Source organism: Chlamydomonas reinhardtii, chromosome 14 (genome assembly GCF_000002595.2).
Source record: "Chlamydomonas reinhardtii strain CC-503 cw92 mt+ chromosome 14, whole genome shotgun sequence".
Classification (NCBI taxonomy): Eukaryota; Viridiplantae; Chlorophyta; class Chlorophyceae; order Chlamydomonadales; family Chlamydomonadaceae; genus Chlamydomonas; species Chlamydomonas reinhardtii.
In genome coordinates this window covers 998113-1016824 of record NC_057017.1, presented here as the reverse complement: position 1 = coordinate 1016824, position 18712 = coordinate 998113, and the positions used below count along the sequence as shown (strand labels likewise).

Sequence of the window (18712 nt, the reverse complement as noted above, 5' to 3'; positions counted from 1 at the left end):
TGGGGGGTACGGCACGCGCGGCGAGCCCCGCAGGGTCGTGCCATGAGCCCGCTGCGCTCTTGCTTTCGTCCCTCGGTCACCAGCATCAACACCAGCAACACAACTACTGTGAAACATACAGCCTGAAACGTCGAACATCGTTGCAGCAACGACTTTGCACAGTCCGAAACCTTGAGTGCCTCAGCACCAACAGACATTACTTGTGTGATAGGCGCCTCGTAAGCAGATGCAGGCCCTCACCAACACGCTATGGGGCGGGGCAAAGAAAGATTCGTGTGGCGGGGTGGAGTTCTGGCACTCACCAGAGCGCTGCGGATGGTTACAAAAGCAAGGTATGTGCAAAATGCAGATTTGTAGCACTCATATTGACTCAACAGAATGCTAGGGCTCACATCGCGGAACCTGCCCGCACCTCTGCCGAATTTCTGTGTCCTTTCATGTTCAGGCGAAATCATTAAGACATGGCGTCGCAGGCAAGTTGCGCTGCTGCATTCCGTCGCGTTTGGAGGATGTTGCTGATTTCGGGCCCCACGCGCAGGTGGTTTGTGATGAAGCAGGGCAAGATTTTCTGGTTTAAGAGCGATGTTGTGACGCCGGACTCGGTCCCACGCGGTGTTATCGACGTGAGTGGCGTCGGACACGGAGTCACGGAGGGGTGTGCGTGGGCCCAAAACCCTGGGCCGGGCACGCTAACGAGGGTCCTGGGTCCCTCAAGGCTCAAGGCCCAGTGCCACCACTCACATAGAGCGAACTTTTTAAGCGGCACGCTGTGCGTGGGGTCGGCCCTGCCGGGCTGCTGTGCTCGGGAAGCGCCCGCTACGCAGTCTGAAGGCAGGCAGCCCCGCACGTGACGGAAAGCGGATTGGGATGAAATGGGTGGGCCGCGGGATGGGCGGCCTGCATGGCGCTCCTGCTGCTTACGATACACACACGGCGTCTGCTTGCAGGCTCTCCCGCTGTCTCGCAGCCCCCATGGTGTCCCCATTATGTTGCGCGAAGACTCTTTGCGCTCACACCTCGCAGGAAGCCAGGAACCACCCGCACGCACAAGCCCGTCGCTCTCGTGCCATACACACATTCCAGACACATGCAAATCGATTGCCTCTGTTTCTTGTTGGCGGCTGGTCGGTAACCTGAGTGTGTGTGGTGCCCCAAATCCTGCCGACAGGTGAACAAGTGCCTGTCCATCAAGGGCGCAGAGGACACAATCAACAAGGCCAACGCATTTGAGATCAGCACACAGGCAAGTGCAACCTCAGCACGGCGCTGGGCTACGTTACTTGTGGGTGTAAGGCAATAGACGGGCCCGGTCGTGTCTACAAGTGCGTCGGAAAGGACACCTGCGCGTGCTCGGCACAAGGACAGGGCCACGGTGCATGCAACCGGCGGCGCGTGCAAATGTTTAACCGTGCTTGCGGCGCTACACGCACTGCAGACGGAATCCATGTTTTTCATCGCGGACACGGACAAGGAGAAGGAGGACTGGATCAACGCCATTGGCCGCGCCATTGTCAAGCACTCACGCAGGTGTGTATGCGTGTGGATGGGGGGCTTTGTGGGTGGGTGTGCTCCGCAGGCGTAGGTTGCGGCATATCGTGTGCGGGGCAGGGCACGTGTGCGCCTGTCGGCGCAAGGCGAGGCTGTGTGGGATTCGCCACGTTCTAAGTCAAGCTCCGCCGCGAATGCGCACGTAGCTTGTTGGAGCACGACCGCGCTGACTACACCAACAACTGAGGAGGCATGTGGAGGAGCTGTCACGCGGCGTGGCGTGGCAGGGCGTTGCGCCTATGGCGCGGCTTGGCAGCAGCGGTTCCAGTGAGATGACGCAGTGAAATGACGCTACAGTTGGGGCCATAGCGTTGGTGGCAGCTGGACGGCAAACAGGGAGTTGCATCCCGTGCAGCGGGGTTCAAACGCGCCACCGGCGGGGAGCTGGCGCCTGCCGCTCGCGGCGATGCATGAAGTGGGTAGTGCGGCGCTGACGACGTGGTGGGGTTGCACGGGGCACATGACATGGTGGTGTGGGGGGCGTGCTTGGCGCGCTGGTCGCTTGGGGTACGGGGCGTGCACAGGGCGCGAGATGGCTGCAAGGGCGACAGGAGCCTCTGGGACTGGCAGCGTGAGGAGTGGCAGGGGGCTTTTATGTACGTATACTTCACGGCATGGCTTACATGCCAATGGCTAAGATGACAAACAAGGTACTTGCTGCATCCAGTTCCGAGTGGTGTCGGGAGTGTGCACCTCTGCCGGGGCGGTTGCAATTGGTGACGTACGCGGCCGGCCGCTTTAACCTGGGGGTTCAGTGTTCATTGCCAGTTGTTCTAATTGCTAGTTGCATGTGCTGAAGAATTTTGTGTTGAGTCCTGCGAACTGCAGTGTGTCAGGGCAATGGCCCGCGGCAATGGGCCGATGGCCCACCGCAATGGCCAGGCGCCCAAGGGGTGCTGGCTGAGCGGTGGCAGGCTTCTGAGCTGACGTTGGACCGTGGAGGCGTGGGGCAACACAATGGATGTGACAAGTGATATTATGGCTTGTATGGGCCAGGGGTCGTGCGAGGGATGCACCAAAGCGCTGTAATTTCTGGGGCGTCTGTTCCAGCACTGCAACCCTCAGGCACGCGAACCGTCAGAGACACGAAACACCGCTGACGGGGCTTGCCTTGCTTGCGCGATAATGTGAGTCTGCTCATGTCATTACTGGCAAGCTGCTATGGCCTGTGCCCCTTGGTTTGCGCTGGCTCCGAGCGCATGCGTGCATGTTGTCACTTTCCGTGGCACGCGCGAGCGCTGTTTCGGGCTCGCTGTTAGCGCATTATGTACTGCATGCATGATTCATGTGATTGATCTGATTTGTGCTCCTCTCCACCCTCTCTCACGCCCTCGCAAACACGCGGTACGACCCGCATTGGCACGCCTGTTGCGACATACTTTAAGAAGCCGCGACGCCTGCATTGGCCCGCTGTCTGTGCATTCTTTCCCTACCTCACCAATTGAGTAGCTGCATCTGCCAAGCTCTACAAATTGAGCTTCGCCGCCCTCGCGCTTCCATCACACGTGTGCTTCTCGCTCTATTTGTGAAGGCGTTTAGACAAGATGCAGAACGGTCACGCTGACGCTGTCTATGACGGTGCGTGTAATTACATAGCGCTGGTGCTGGCGGCTAGGAAGTTTCGGCGCCAGCCCTAACGCCATGGAAAACTTGGTGCTTGCAGGCTTCGCGTCGTCGCAGCTGTTCAACCAGGGTGTCTGCTACACGTATGATGATGTTATCTTCCACCCTGGCCACATCTTCTTTGCGGCCAACGAGGTGCGCCCCCACGTTTTCGGTCGCGCATTGCGTGCCTGAGCGAGTCAGCGCGCCTTTCGCTCACGCCAGCTGCTGCTGCCTACTGCAGGTCGACCTCACGTCTAACGTGACCAAGAACATCCCGCTGCGCGTGCCCATCGTGTCCTCGCCCATGGACACCGTGACCGAGGCGGAGATGGCCATCACCATGGCCACCCTCGGCGGCATGGGCTTCATCCACTACAACAACACCGCGGAGGAGCAGCTGCGCCAGGTGCTGAAGGCCAAGCGCCACACGCCCGGCTTCATCGTCACCCCCGCCGTGGCCGGCCCCAACGACACTGTCTCCAAGCTGTACGAGCTCAAGGTGGGTTCCCAACTCAAGTGTGTGTACACGTGTTCATGTGCGGGTGCATGGGCTCACGAATCAAAGCGGGCCTGCCGTGTAGGGCCGCAAGGCATTGCAGCCCAGCCGCTGGTCCCCGTGGTCTGTGTGTCCCTTGACCCACCCAGCGCCAGCATTCGGAGCACGCACACGACCCAAACACCATCCCCCTCTTCCAACCCCAGAACACCCGCGGCTTCACCTCCGTGTGTGTGACCGACACGGGTGCGCTGGGCGGCAAGCTGCTCGGCGTGGTGACCACCCGCGACATTGACTTCATCAACGACAAGCTCACGCCTCTGGCCGAGGTCATGACCACGGACCTGGTCACTGCGCCCGAGGTGAGGGTTCGATGGCGGGTCGATGGGGGGTCAGGGGTTTGAGAGAGGGGTGAGAGGAGAGGGGCGGGAGAGGGGGATGATGAGTTGCAGCGCTGTGCCCGGTGCAGCGAGGTACGCCAAGCGGACGAGGGCAAAGGGACATTGCGGTGAGAATGGTTGGCAGGCTCACGCTCGGGAGGCAAGAGGGCTGTTTTAGAGGCGGGTACATGCAAGACGCAGGTCTCATCCATGGTTGGAACGTGCGGAGGCCACCTGCTAGTTGGGGGATTGACAGGAGAGAACGGTCCTAGGCAACAAACGTACAGCCAGCGCACCCTTGAGCGCAGCGTGAGACAGGCCTGTAACACAGGTCTGGCAAGGGCGAGGTCAGTGAGAATCCCGTGCCCGTTACCCGTGGACCCGCGCCCTCACCTCCTCATGGCTGCCTCTGCCACTGCTGCCTCGCTCCCCAACCCACAGGGCACCACCGCGGACGCCGCCGGCGCGCTTCTCAAAAAGATCAAGAAGAACAAGCTGCCCCTGGTCAATGCCCAGGTAAGAGCAGCATGGGCAGGGGCCGGGGTCAACACCCGCGTGCGCAACAGCTGCCAGAGCACCGGCACCCCCAACCTCTCAACCCCCCGCCCTCCCAGCCAGCGGCCCGGATGCTCCCCCACGTTGCCTCGCGCATTCCTGCTTACCACCACCGCCACACCACCCACCTTCCCCTCAACCCCTCCTCCCCTCGTTCCCTCCTCCCCCCAAACCCCCCTCCCCTCAAACCCCCCTCCCCCCACACCCCCCTCCCCTGGATCCCTCCACTAACCACCCCGCCTAAACCCACACCTCCCCCCCTGGACTCCGCGGACATCGGTAACGACGACTACTGTGTACCTTTGTACCTGACTTCGACTGTAACCGACTGTCGCGTGTAACCCCCCTCCCCCTCCCACTTCCTCCAAACCCCCCTCCCCCCAACCAGGGCGAGCTGGTGGGCCTGGCCACTCGCGGCGCCTTTAAGGACGCGCGCAACTTCCCCGCGCCCGGCGCGCCCTCGCTGGACGGCGCCGGCCTGCTGCGCTGCGGCGCGGCCGTGGGCACTCGCGACAGCGACCGCGAGCGTGTGAAGATGCTGTGGGAGACCGCGGCGGTGGATGCCGTGATCCTGGACTCGTCGCAGGGTGACTCCACCTACCAGGTAGGGTGGTTGGGAAGGCAGGGAGGGGGAGGGGAGGAGGAATGGAGGAGGAGTGGAGGAGGGGGATGGGGAGGGATGGGGATTGGGAGGAATGGGCATGGACAGGGAGGTGGGGTATAGGACTCAGCTTCATGGGGAGTGATCAGACAAGGGCCAAAGGGTCACGTGCGATCGGACTGGTGAGGGGAAGCACACGCAGCATGGTCTGCCGGCCCCTGTGGCTACCCCATTGCCGTTTGAGTAGGCAAAGGGACCGGGGCATCCCCACGGACACCGGAGTTTTGTTGGGGACGGCCAATCGGGGTCGGGCAAACCAGAGGATCGGAGTGAAAGGCACCTCCCTCCTCGGGGCCCTCATACACACATGAGAACACGCACTTGCACACGCTCGCTCGCAGGTGGAGATGATTAAGTACATCAAGGCTGCGCACCCCGGCCTGGACGTCATTGCCGGCAATGTGGTGACGGGCGCCCAGGCGCGGCGCCTGATCGAGGCGGGCGCGGATGGCCTGCGTGTGGGCATGGGCTCCGGCTCCATCTGCACCACCCAGGTGAGCGGAGGGAGGGAAAGGGAGGGCAGGGAGGGAGGGAGGCAGGGAGGTGGGAGGCAGGGAGGGAGGGAGGGAGCGAGGGAGATGGGGCGGGAGAGGCTTGCTGTGAGGGAGGGAAGGAGGAGAGGGGGCGCCGCCGCAGGGATGCAGGGGTATCAGGATGGATGGCAGTACGGTACATGCTGCCTGCATGCGGCTCCCTTCCATCCAACAACCCCTCCCCCTTTGTACCTGGCTACGAGTTCACTTCGTAAACTTAATGCATGTAACCCCACCCGCTACTTCCCACCCCACCCGCTGCTTCCCACCCCTGCAGGAGGTGTGCGCCGTGGGCCGCGGCCAGGCCACCGCCGTCTACCACGTCGCGCGCGTCGCCAACGCGCTGGGCGTGCCCATCATTGCTGACGGCGGCGTGCAGAACTCGGGCCACATCACCAAGGCCCTGGCGCTGGGCGCCAGTGCTGTCATGTGCGGCTCCATGTTTGCGGGCACGACGGAGGCGCCGGGCGAGTACTTCATGCTCAACGGGCAGCGCGTGAAGAAGTACCGCGGCATGGGCTCGCTGGAGGCCATGGCCAAGGGCTCGGAGACGCGCTACCACAGCGACACGCAGAGCCTCAAGATCGCGCAGGTATGTGTGCGGGGCGTGAGGGGGGCGTGTGGGGGAGCGGGGCGAAGGGGCGGAGGGTGCGCCTGGAGGGCAAAGGGGTGGGGGCTTGAGGCTTGGACTGGGAGAGTGGACTGGGAAGGGGCTGAGGAGAGAGGCGGATTGGCATTGCCGCCAGCTTTGTGTTGTGGACTGACCTCCCTGAGATGTAATGCGTCTGTGAATTGGCCTTGTCCACTGAGCGTGTGTGCGCCCTCCTCCTCCGCCTCCTCCTCCGACTCTTCCTCCTCCGCCTCCTCTCCTGCTCCCCCTGTAGGGTGTGTCGGGCGCCGTGAAGGACAAGGGCTCCATCCGCAAGACCGTGCCCTTCCTGGCGCAAGCCGTGCGCCAGGGCTTCCAGGTGAGGAAGGAGCTGGCAGCAGCAGGGAAGAAGGGGTTGCTGTTTCGGGGCTGCGAGTTGGGAAGCGGCCGTAAATGAGCGGCCCCAACTGCACTTCCACCTCTCCTGTGCGGGTCATTGCATGACCCCTACATGCCGGCTCAACTCCAATGTCTGAACCCCCACAACTCTTGAACCCAAATCATCAAAACATCACCACGCCACCACGCCCACAGGACATTGGTGCCAACAGCATCAAGATGGCTCGCGAGATGCTGTACAATGGCGCCATGCGCATGGAGGCGCGCACCAACGCCGCGCAGGCGGAGGGCAACGTGCACGACATGGTCGCGTACGAGAAGCGCCCCTGGTAAAACCCCCGCATATTAACTACTGTTGCGGGCGCGGCGGCGAGCAAAGCTTGGCGCGGCGCGGCGCGGCCCGGCGCGGCGCGGCGCGGCGCGGCGGTGATGCGACTGCTTTAGTTTTGGTTGGAGGTGCGGCGACTGTTGACCACTTGATACTGACAAAGATGGGACAGTAGGGACGATAGATACCTGACACTACACTCAGCTGTACTCAGCTAAATGTATTAGGAGCACGGGACATTGCAGGAGGGCGAGAGGCGCAGCTCGCAACGGCGGTAGTACGTCACTTGACCACTTGACGGTGCCAGAGATACAGGCGGAGGAGGGTTTGGGTGGTCGTTTGACCAGCAGTGGTGATGGCGCGTTAGGCTACTACATAGCGAGTTAGCCCGGACACATACGTGCGCTACTCGTGCGGCCGTTGGTGAGCGCTTTTGTGCAGCTCGTATTCAGCGGGTGGTGCGCGCCTGTTGATGTGATTAATTGTGTGTGGAAGCGGCGTGCAAGCAATGCCAGACAATGTAGGGACGCTGGGACGGCGTCTCGCGTGGGCATGGAGGCATTAGGTAGGTGCAAGGCTGCAAGGTATGATGATGATGCCCAAGAATGAGACAAGGCGCAAAATATCCCAGGAGCGTCTGGGGGGTAATAGAAAGTGCGGAAGGGATCTAGGGGATAGAACAGGCATTGACGCATTGTGGAAGTCCGCGACTTCGGTCCGGAGGGCGGAGGCACGGTGCCCAACACGAGCACAGCTGCAAGCGCAAGGGGCGCGGCGGCGCGCAGATGCTGAAGGGGCGGAGCATGGAACTCTTTCGCCCAGACCGCACGCGCCTGGGGCCATGTGTAACCCCTACAAAGCGATACCGTACTCGTGGGGCCATGTGTAACCCCTACAAAGCGATACCGTACTCGTGGTCTCCCACGTCTCAGTCTCCCATGACCCGGCCCACGCTTGTACATCCATGGAGCCCCTACTGCGGTGCGGCAGTGCTTTGCCCCGGTCAGCTGGCCACAGCGATCCTCAGCCATTGCTCGGGTCAAGCAAACACAGACGGGACAGGTCTAGCGACGGGACTACGGGACTTTACCAACCTGCCTTACCACTGTCCCATCGCACATCCACTGGCTGCGCGTCAGCCAGCAACCTTCCAGCCAGCCAGCAACTTGTCGGTACAGTAACTCCGCCGTTCGACCAGCCGCGCGTCCTGCACTGCCGTTGCAAATTGTTTGTCATCTGCTGGGGTCTGCCAGTAAGCTGCAACCGACGAAAATTCGCGAACCTGCCTCCACCTTGTCCCATCGCACATCCACCTGCATCCACTGGCTGGTACGTACCTAGGGCCGCAGAGGAGCACGGGCTCCTCCAGATGATTGTGGCACTGATCCCAGCCCTAGGTCTGTTTACATGCATCACCACCATTGCGCGCCCATGCGTGCGCGCACAGCCAAGGCCGCAACGTACAAACAGCTTGACAGCTCGCAGGAACCGCACCTGGAGCGCACACAGGCTGAGGCGTGCTGAACCTCTGACGCGCCCACCGGTAGGCCAGCGCAGCGGCGCCAGTCCTGTCCAACCACCTCACGTCTCCTGCTGATGGTTACGTAACAAACCCACTGCGTGCCCCTGCCGGCGATACGCCTGGTGCCACACCCGGGGGACAGCGCCCGGCAGCTGCCGTACTGTTGATAATTAACTCTATCGTTACTTCTTTACTCCGGTTGAACGGCCCTGATGCAAAGCCACAATTCATGCTCCCCCTGTCAACCACACGCCCCCCTCCCCTCACTCCCGCAACTACATCTCAGCCATCGCGCCAGCGCCCGGAACTACCACCGGCACCACCATGCGCACACCCGGCCGCTTCTGCATTGTCTGCTCCCCGCAGCGCCCTCGCCAGTGAAGGAGCCGGGGGTCCGCCTCCGGCCCTCGGGTCCGGAGACTCAGAACACGTGACACAACTGCGGCAGCAAGGAAACAGAAGTCGGTGTCAACACTTGTTTTGGCCGGAGGTCTCCTGGAAGGTGCTGGCCAACGCACATTGACACGCTGCCTCGTGGCCCGTGTGACTGAGGCTGCGGGGCAGCGGGATCGCGCGGCCGCACATGGCTCTTGCAGTCGCTGCTTGCGGGAGGGGCGGCCAAGCCAGTGCGCTGCCCCCGGCATGGAATGCGCTCGCTGCTTCCTAAGCACTCTCGCTGCCACATGAAGGCTTGCAGTTGCGCGCCCAACCACCATACTGTCGACACCCCATTCCGCACGTATCTTCATGGCACCCGGGAGGCACACCCAGGAGGCCCCCAGGACGTATTCTGACCTGCCCAAAGCCCTCCTTCGCCCAGACCAGGGCTCCGCACACATCGCAATGACTCACGTTGTAGAAGATCATCCAGAACAGGATGAAGGATAACAATGTGGTGGAGGACAGGGCGCTGTGGAACAGGAGCGTATTCCTGTCGACAACAATCGACAGTGCACGGTCAACGGTAAGTTCACGCGGTTGCCGTACATCCCGGGCTCGTCACAGTCATCGTCGATTTCAGCGGGAAATACCGGGCAAGTGCGGTACGGCACGCCCTGTCGGGCAGCGAGGCCAAGACGCACATCTCTCACCCCGCCCCCCCCCCTCTCCCTCGCCTCCCTCATACATCCCCAGCTCCTCACCCCCCACCTCCAGCACCCACAGGCAGACATGCGCGCATGCTCACCAGGACACAAAGTATTGCGACGGCTTGGTGCAACCCTTGAGAATCATGGCACCGGCGCACTGCAGCAACGTCACAAAAAAAGCCCACGTGCAGTTCACTGGAGGCGCGAGGCTGGTGCTTGGCGCGGGCTGAGAAAGGAGGCATTACCAAGCGCATGCTTGCCCCATTTGCAAATGACCTGTAGCCTAAATCCCGCCCACCTAGCCAGCCCTACTTTACATTAGGCTGGACCCCACCTTCAAACCCTGCATCGTATTACTCCAGGTGTGCCGCACGCCCGTGCCAGCCGCAAACACACTAGTCCTTACTCCTGCCTGCCCGCAAGACCTGGTAGGCCCCCATTCGGAGCTCCCTCTGCAGACACATGCCAACCCCCTTCACTCTGCTTGTGCCCCATCCAGCATGCCCGGCTGCCCGCTCACCGCGAGCTGTGACACGAAGTGGTAGATGAACCCGTGCCACCCGACCACGCCGCAGATACCGACGACGATGCCCGCAATCACTGCCGCGAAGTTCCGTCTGCATACATATCAGGTTGTGAGCAGGTTAGGAGGACAAGGGAGGCCAAGGGCAGCGGCACGAACAAGCAGATTGACGCTCAACTGTGCCACTCACAGGAAGTCCAATGCTTGCAGGTTTGACTTATATGCTGATGGGTTTACGAGCTCCTGGATGCTACCGCCTTTTATTTGCCGCTTTGGCGCCATGGCTACGCCTCTGAGCCTGCCTCTGAGCCTCTCTCAAATTGATCCAAGGTGAAACGGTATCAAGGTAAATGGCAAAAGTCAACTTGAGATGCAAGAAAGGAGTTTGCCTAACACCAGTGAGCAAGAGTGCGGTTCAGGGCCGATCGGTTGAGGCAAACGTGTCCTAGCTAACGGAGATACAGTATCTTAGACTGGAAATGGTATTGGGTGGAAATGTGCAGTGCATGGAGATTAGTTTTGCGGCGTGGCGAAGCGGGCCGGCACGCCAGCACCCCGTACCACCCCTCAGACATGCCAGGACCCCAGGACACGCCAGGACACGCCTGGGCTGGAGCACGGAGACGTGCAGACGCCGCGAAGGGGCGCCACAAGACCACAACCGTGTATGGATTGTGGGCAGGACGCAAGCAGCATCTCTGCATCATTGCCACGCCGTGTCGATTGCCGTATGGGCGTGCAGCGCTTGGGCGCAGCGCAGCAGTCTTACACTGACGCATCAGGCATTCCGTGGCATTCACGCAGCCCAGACAGACACATGCCGGGCAGCCCCGCCTTGCCTACTTCGCCCGCATACCCCCATCCAGTCAATGTCTCAGCCCTGATCTTCCTGGATGAATGCCCGCCCCTGGCCGCTGACCACACGAACGAAGAGAGGCGCCTACAGCTGGATGTGTGGATGGAGATGGTTGCTGACTTGCTGCATGTGGAACCACCGAACCAGCTGGACGGATGGAACTGACTGCAAGCTGATGTTGGGGTCAGGAGGCGACTTGTTCGTTGGGGCGGGGGCGGTGGTTTGGCACGCGCATACGTGCCAAAGTGTGTGTCAGTGCCTAAGGCCCCGGCCGCGCATTGCGTGCATTGTTCTCCATTTGTGCTTGGATGTGACAAGTGTTCCCCGGTCACGGGAAAAGGGGCTGAGCCCCTCCACAGTCTGAGGCCGAACAACCTCATCGCCCGGACATAGCCGGGGTCGGTTTCCACAGGCACATAGCCAAACCAGGGCCTAGCAATCGCGATGCCACAGCAGAGCTAACCGCAGCCAGACGTAACACAGTTGTCAACAGCCGCACTACTTGTCATGCCGCTACGCATGCCCTGCCAGCCCCACCGCGGACCGCCACCTAGACATCAGCCGGCTCTCAGCCTGCGCGCTTGCGCCGCTTCTTGGGCGGCGCTGCGCTCTCCTCCTCCACGTGGCCTCCCCCCCCCCTCCGCTACCAAGATGCGCGCACGCGCCACCGCTGCTGCTGCCGCCGCCGCCGCCGCTGCCGCCGCCGCCGCCGCTGCCGCCGCCGCCGCCGCCAGTCTGCAGCGATGCAGGTCGCTTGTGCCCCAGTAGCATCTCCACCAGCGCGTTTCCTATTATCATGACAACATGAAGAACCCTAGGAGCAATAATGCTGCCCGCTGATCCCTCATACGGCCCAGTATCCCCCCGAGCCTTGTCGCTGCATCAAGCTTGCAGCCCACATGTATTGGCGCAACTAGCACTCCCTGCAGGCCTCAGCAGCCCAGCAGGGGAACCATCCCCATCATCATTACCACCATCGCGCCGCAGACGCGCTCTCTCGACTTGCCCATGCTGGACCACGCACAATAACTGCTCGTTCGGGCAACAGCAGCAGCTAGCTGCGGGTCCGCGTCCTGCAGCGAGCTGCTCGCGGTCATACGTGGTAGTCCTTGCCGTAAACCGCTGCCAGCCGCCCGCGTGCCTTCTCAACCTCTCCTCTTCAACGACAGCACCCACTTGCCTCGCCGGTTCACTGCCAAATATTGCCTTCCCAGCCGCCCCAGCCCCAGCCCCAGCCCGTGCACATGGCCCTCCTGGACCCTTACTCGTTCTCCACCACGTTGTGCACTGCCACTGTCGCCGGCACCTCGCTCAGCTGCGCCAGCTGGCGCCGTCACAGCCGACGGCAGCCTCCGAGGCCCCTCCTTGACACCAGCTGCAGGTCCGCGGTCCGCAGGACGAACAGAAGCGGACCGTGGACAGAGGAGCGCAATTGACGGTGCGGCAGCGGTGATGCCTGCGGGTTGGTTGGCGCGTGGCAATGTAGGTAGGGCGGTCGCAGGCAACGGGAGACTGTAGGGCGAGCGAGGTTCTGCACCCACATGCGCCTCCTGCCCAACTCAAACCACGGATGCCTCTCCTCCTGCGTAACGAGCGTGCCTAATGTTAACCCCGCACACGAGGTGCAGGCGCAGGCGCTACAGGCGCTACAGGCGTACGCTGTTGGTTGTTCTCTGGCGGCACTACTATCTGCCGCGCCCAACTGGATGGATCGCTGGTTCTTGCATGCCCCACACATCATCTGACCCACCTACCCCAGTTCACTCGTAGAAGGCCCGGACGCTGGCGGGGAGTTGCATTGGCGGCGCCGGCTACTGCGCCTGCTGTGCCCACGCGTGTATGAGCTCCAGCGCCGCGGGCATGCGCTCGTCCGGCGGCAGGAACGGAATGACCGACTCGAGCTGCTCGCGCAGCCCCGACTCCGGGCGCAGCTGGTGCAAGGGGCGCATCCACGCCTGCTCCTCCTCCGGAATTTGCTCAAGCGTCAGCGCCCGCACAGTACGAGAGCTATCAGACATAAGGTGCCGCGCCTGCAGGTAGTACGCCTGCAGGTGGATGTAAAAATGCCAGCAGGTTAAGCTAAGAGCTAGCACTGCGACACTTCATCTTTACCCGCCGACCGCGCGCCTCAATCAAGTAACATCCCGCCCTCAAGTAACATCCCGCCACCCTAGCTAGCTCCCCACCTGTGTTGGGGTCAGCTCAGTCCACGCGATGAGCTCCAGGCCGCGTATGGTGTACACGGTGTGCTTCATGCCGTCCGTCAGGTCCAGCAGCACAGGGCACGGCCCATAGGCGCACGCGGCCAGCAGCTTAAGAATCGCCTGGCCCTTACGTGCGTAGAGCGCCTGCGTGCGTGCGACACCAGCGGCACCAGTGGAAAGCACAGAATGTCGCGTTGTGCTACATGCACGACATGACCTCAAGCCACGTGACATGCTCATGCTCGACAGCAGCGTCTGCACGACAGAGTAAAACACGTACGTTACACCTTACCTCCGGCATGTTGTGCTCATAAACAATGCGGCATTGCATCAAGGAAGAGGTGAGCGCCAGGCCGTAAGGTGCTATGCAACCGTCGAAGATCCCCCTGAAGGCCTTGTTGCCGTGTTGAATTAGCAGTGAGGCATGTTTGAGGCTGTGGACGTCGTAGATGTTGAAGGCCGCCCGGCCAAACCGAACACCCAGGAGCTTCAGCTGCTCCTTATGGTGCGCAAGCAGCGGTCCCGTGGCCGCGTCCTCGGTTTCGTAGCCAGATATGTCAAAGCCGATGCAGGTGGGCGTGCCGTCAGGTAGCTGCAGCTCCTCCTCAAATACAGCGTTGCCAACGACCTCCATCAAATTCAGGTCGCCAAGGAATTGGAACGCCTCCGTGTTGCCGACGCTTGAGAAGGACTTGGGCTTGCGGGGAGCCGTCTGTGCCTCCAGCACTGCCAGAGCCGTGTCACGCGCGACTTGGCGCATAGTCGCCATATCCACCCCTGTGTAGGAGAGAAAGGAAGCATGGACTTGACTAGCTACGCGTAGGTTCACTTCCTTCATCACGTACGTTGTTCGCAGGCAGGAAGGTTTCGTGAAGGACGTCGGTGAGCATGGTGATAGTGGCCCCTCATCCCACTGAGTGACACTGCTCTGCGCCACGAACCTCCACCAATTACCCAACCCGCCCAATGCGCGATGGCCCCGCTCCGCGGCCGGTCCCCTTAAACTGCACGCCGATCCGCACCATCCATGCTCACCAGTTGCAGCCGGCGGCAGCGAGCCTGCAGCAGGGGGAGGCACAACGGATCCCAGTGCGAATGCAGCGTCAAGGTCGCGGGCAAACGACTACCCCAATGTGCATTTGATTGTCCCGCGCAGCTGCTACGCCTACAGCGGCACAGGTGGATCCCACAGCGGCACAGATGGATCCCAGCGGCAGGAGTCTTCGCGCGCGCTTCACGATAGCTCAATCGTAAACGCCATCAACCGCCACATGGGAGCGGCGGTGGGGGGACACGAGGAAATTAGGAGCTGCATGCTGCTGCAGGTTTCAGGCGCGCGAGTGCTCGCCCAACCACCAACGACGTCCCGAGCCTCCCGCATACCGCGCTCTCAAGGAACACAAGTTGTTTCTTTTGTAGCAGGATACTTCTTCTCAAACAGCAGCATGCGCTCAAGTTCCGGAGCTCGGAGCATGCACTCAAGTTCCAGCAAAAACTCACCAGTCAGCTTCTCGCGGAGCAGGAGCAACTCTTTCCGTAGAATGACTTCCTTCTCAAGTAGCAGCAGCTCCTTATTCTGCAGAATGCGCTTGTCCTCGGCATCCTCGGCCGACTCCGCTCTCTGAAACACCTGGCTTCTTTCAGCTTCTATATCCCTCAGTTTCGATTGCAGCTTCTCGGCTTCCTCCATTTGTCAGGGGCCGTTCGCTCGCGCCTCAGAAGGCCTAAGGCCAAGTTGCGACTTACAGGACGAGTTACAGGAGATGCATCAGCGATGAAGGCAGCACGTGTATTTGATGTTGTTGCTCGCAATTAGCTTGTGAGTAGCAGCGGCGGGGCACGGTCCATTCCAGGGGTTCGTCCTGATCCGCATACACACTCGCACTCGCACTCACACGTTCTGCTGTGCCGCGCCTCAAGGACTTGAGGACTCTTGAATTCGGTGACCACTGCACCGAAGCATGCGCCTCGTGCGGCGTGGGGCAAAGGGACAGCACCACGGGGAACCTGGCGGGGTGAACGTCGATGAGGGCAGACGTGCGTGAATGTGCCTGTGTGGCGCGTCTGTGCTGCGCCTGCATCGCCCCTTGCGGCGGTTGAAAGCTACGGTGAAGTTTTCTCTCAGGCCCCCTTCCCAAATCCCTGCTCTATAGTGCTTGGTTTGGACCAGGGCGACTGTGCGGCTTCTTCCGAGCATGGATTGGTTATGGTTGTGATATTACAAAGAAGGGACAGTCCGACCAAGCAAGGGTGCCCAGCACCCAGGTCAAGAGGGACCATCTCCGGCCCGAAGGGAAACCTCCCTCCCCCCAGTTGGCTACCGACCTTCCTGGTCGGGGACCGACTGGTTATGGGGCCCTGCCGTTAGGCCCAGGCCCAGGCCTGGACGTAGCCGTGGTGATGGAACTGATGGAGAGCGCCGGTTTCACTCTAGATTTGGGGCGAGATTTGCATGAGTTTTGCCTGAGTTCCGCGCGAGTTACCGCCGAATTTCCTGCGAGCCGCCCCTGCGCCCTACCCGCGCGTGCCCCCAAGGGCCTGTCGTGCACTCCAGCGCGAGTCCCACCCGCGCTGGAGACCTGGAGCCCAACTGTCAACCGTGTGAAACCGTGCGCCCAGAGGCAGCTTATGGAAGATGGTCCCTCTTGACCTGGGTGCACGGGCGCCCTTGCTTGGTCGGATTGTCCCTTCTTTGTAATATCGCAACCTTATGGAACAGGGGCAGCCCCATGCGTCTCTCTGAGTTTACACGCAGCTCACACACGCGGCTTCCCACACGGCGCGCGCACGACTATGCACTCCCACTCGCGCGCCGCGCCAACCGCCAGCCTCCGCCGTGCTCCACCGTGCCCTGCCACAGCTTACCACACGCGTGCGCGCTCAACTGCTCATTCCCATGCGCGCGCCTGCCGACTAGCGCCAACTGCCCGTGTGCGTCACTACAGTCAGGTAGCTTCCGAGCTGGGCAACCGTACAACTACCTGCTCACAATCGCGCAGCTGCCACTCTCAAGTCAACTCCTGTATGGCTGACGGTGGTGGGGGTGCCGTACACGAGTTAGTTGGGGGTTAGCGGAGCTGTCCTCGAACCTACATTACATTATATTTTACCGGACCCGTGAACCCCATCTGAGCATCCTCTGTCCTCTGCATGCAGTCGCCGCACATCTGGAGTCTACCGCTGCCTCTGACACTTGCCAGTCTTTCATGGGAAACGCAACTTCCGAGACAGTTTCTCCTATGCTTATGTATAGCATCCCCCCAGACGCAGTCCCCACTCAGCATCATCACAACCGGGACACACAAACGCGCTTCATCGCACTCCAAGGTTCGCCCTTTCACCCCGACCACTGTGCCTACTACTCTTGTTGTCCACCACCAACTCCGAACCCACCACGCTCTGCTACCTCCACCCAACAAGCAAGCCCATCACAACTCTGGGCCCAACCTCTTGATCATGCTCCGTGGTGAGCGGCTTCCGCAGCCGCCTCGCAGCTCAACGATCGCCGCCCTCCGGCGGCCGCCGCTCAAAGCGGTACCCGCGCGGCAGCCTCTTGTTCAGCTCCTCCGCAGCGCGCTGGCTCATGACGGCGCGGGTAGCACGCGGCAAATCCTCGCCCACCCCCGCTGCCGCCTCTGCCTTGGCCTCCGGCTCGCGGGTACCGCGCTCGCTGTGCTTCCGAGGCGCGGCCACGTCTGTGTGGGGAGGGTTGGCAAAGGCCGAAGGGGTAACACGGCGGCACGGTTGGCGTGTCAGCGGTTGGCAATCCAGGCAATGGGGTGCAGCACTGAGGCCGCGTAGGAAGACATGGAGCGCTGCACACACACGACAGGCTCCGCCAGGCCCCGTGCCATGCGGTCGCCACCCTGTGTATCCTCACCCGCTGAGCTGGGGCTCTGCACCCCCGCCGCCTTCCGCCGCCGGTTGGCGCCGCCCGCCGCCGCCTCGTCCGCCGCCCCAGCCCCGATTGCGGCCGGCGCCGCCGAGCCCGAGCCATCCCTGGCCGCCTTGGCCGCGCTACGTAGCAACAGGTAATGCGCCTGCGACGCCTGCCGCGCCAGGCGGCGCCGCCGAGGCGGCGGCTCCGCACCACTATCGCCGTCGGCTTCTGCGTCACTGCTGCCGCCGCGCCCGTCCTCCTCATCGCCGCCGCCGGGCCGGGCCTCCGCAGCGCTGCGGCCTTCGCCGCGCCCGCGCATGGCAGCTGCATCGCCGCCGCCGAGGCCGCCACTGCCGCCGCCGCCGCCGTCAAAGCCGCCGCCGCCGCCCACCATGTCTCCTCCCAGATCCGCGAAGAAGCTGCCGGCGTCGCCCATGAGCAAGTCGGCGTCGGCGCCGGCGCCAAAGCCCAAGTCGCCGCTGGGGAAGCTGCTGGCAACTGCCGTAGGCACACCGAACAGCTGCCCGTAGCCGCCATTGCCGTTCCCGCCGTCTAACCCTGGCGAAGCCCCAGCAGCTGCCGCGGCAGCCGCCGCCGTGGCGGCGGCCGCGGCAGCCGCCTGCGCACCCGCCGTCCCCGCGTTTGCTTGGAGCCCGGAGTCGCCGTACATGCCGGGTCCCGGCACCGCGCCGCCGCCGCCGCCGCCCGGCGCGCCGCCGCCGGTGTTTCCCGCGCCTGCTTGTCCCCCGGATGGCTGCTTGTCGGCCGTCGGCGTCCCGCGAGGCACCCACACCCCATCAGGCCCCATCACCACCCGCCGCCGCCAGTCACGGCCCGGACCTGCAGGGCACCAGCCACCAGCGGGTGCGGGTGCGGGTGCAGCTTGTCAGCGGTTGGGCTGTCGGCTGAAATGCGCATAGCTCATCCCCCGCCAATTGCAGGTGTCCTAGTGGCCTGGCGCAGCAGGACAGAGGCGCGCCCATCAACGGCAAGCCTGTACCACGCGCCCGGCCGTAAAACAAAACCAGAAACCCCACACACGCGCGCACCCACTCACCTGCTGCCCGCACGCCGTCCGCCTTCTCCGCACTGCCCACCTCGCCGTCCATGCCTCCCCCAGGCGCGGATGACATGGACGCCCCGCCGCCGCCGGCGCCCTGCGGCCCCGTGGCGCCGCCCCGGCTGCGAGAGCTGGTGCGGGCCGGCTCGGCGCCGCTGCCGCCGCCGCCGCCGGTGCCGCCCGCGCTGCCGGCGTAGCCGAAGGCGGCGGCGGCGCTGCCGGGCGTGGTCACCTTGGCTTTGAGTTTGATACGCTTGGTGGGCGGCGAGGCGGCGGCGACCGCGCCGTATTGGGCTGACGCGGCGGCCTCCAACGCAATGGCGGAGGGTATCCGCTGCCGCTTCTGGCCTGCCGGGAGGAGCCCCGCCGGCGCGGCGCCGCTGGCGGTGGAGATGGACGGCGCGGGGGCGGCGCTGCCACCGGCAGCGGCGCCGGTGGCGCCCGGTGCGGAGGACACGGCCGGCGTGCCGCCTGCCGTGCCCGGC

The 18712-nt window shown here is 62.8% G+C and overlaps 6 protein-coding genes across 6 annotated transcripts in view; 2 read left to right on the top strand and 4 right to left on the bottom strand.

Annotated features, from left to right (window-relative positions):
* The first annotated feature begins 79 nt into the window (after positions 1-79).
* On the top strand, positions 80-2589 carry CHLRE_14g614350v5 (uncharacterized protein). The gene is made up of 6 exons (XM_001698994.2): positions 80-332; positions 446-473; positions 539-623; positions 1169-1243; positions 1436-1527; positions 1695-2589. Exons 1-6 carry the CDS (start codon positions 227-229, stop codon positions 1732-1734), a joined length of 426 nt encoding a protein of 141 aa, XP_001699046.1. The 5' UTR covers positions 80-226; the 3' UTR covers positions 1735-2589.
* Positions 2590-2639: 50 nt separating this feature from the next.
* CHLRE_14g614300v5 (IMP dehydrogenase) lies at positions 2640-7995 on the top strand. The gene is made up of 10 exons (XM_001698993.2): positions 2640-3126; positions 3212-3306; positions 3395-3652; positions 3856-4011; positions 4471-4545; positions 4973-5188; positions 5587-5739; positions 6056-6370; positions 6663-6746; positions 6962-7995. The coding sequence occupies exons 1-10, from the start codon at positions 3093-3095 to the stop codon at positions 7097-7099; spliced, it is 1524 nt and encodes a 507-aa protein (XP_001699045.1). The 5' UTR covers positions 2640-3092; the 3' UTR covers positions 7100-7995.
* A 7-nt stretch (positions 7996-8002) lies between these two features.
* Positions 8003-10704, bottom strand: CHLRE_14g614250v5 (uncharacterized protein). The gene is made up of 5 exons (XM_043070058.1): positions 10418-10704; positions 10225-10321; positions 9803-9861; positions 9469-9547; positions 8003-9055 (listed from the first exon to the last, which is right to left on the bottom strand). Exons 1-5 carry the CDS (start codon positions 10507-10509, stop codon positions 9038-9040), a joined length of 345 nt encoding a protein of 114 aa, XP_042916731.1. The 5' UTR covers positions 10510-10704; the 3' UTR covers positions 8003-9037.
* Positions 10705-10980: 276 nt separating this feature from the next.
* CHLRE_14g614226v5 (uncharacterized protein) lies at positions 10981-11884 on the bottom strand. The gene has a single exon (XM_043070057.1). It carries the CDS (start codon positions 11852-11854, stop codon positions 11597-11599), a length of 258 nt encoding a protein of 85 aa, XP_042916730.1. The 5' UTR covers positions 11855-11884; the 3' UTR covers positions 10981-11596.
* Positions 11885-11932: 48 nt separating this feature from the next.
* Positions 11933-15104, bottom strand: CHLRE_14g614200v5 (uncharacterized protein). The gene is made up of 6 exons (XM_001698943.2): positions 14788-15104; positions 14323-14346; positions 13580-14064; positions 13270-13431; positions 12838-13128; positions 11933-12539 (listed from the first exon to the last, which is right to left on the bottom strand). Exons 1-5 carry the CDS (start codon positions 14975-14977, stop codon positions 12895-12897), a joined length of 1095 nt encoding a protein of 364 aa, XP_001698995.2. The 5' UTR covers positions 14978-15104; the 3' UTR covers positions 11933-12539; positions 12838-12894.
* Positions 15105-16020: 916 nt separating this feature from the next.
* CHLRE_14g614151v5 (uncharacterized protein) overlaps positions 16021-18712 on the bottom strand; it is a 10194-nt gene continuing 7502 nt past the window's right edge. Inside the window, exons 15-17 of the mRNA XM_043070056.1 lie at positions 18225-18698; positions 17168-18007; positions 16021-16982 (exon numbers count right to left, since the gene is read on the bottom strand). Of these exons, the coding sequence (XP_042916729.1) occupies positions 16783-16982; positions 17168-18007; positions 18225-18698 (1514 nt within the window). The 3' untranslated portion in view covers positions 16021-16782. The remainder of the gene's footprint in view (positions 16983-17167; positions 18008-18224; positions 18699-18712) is intronic.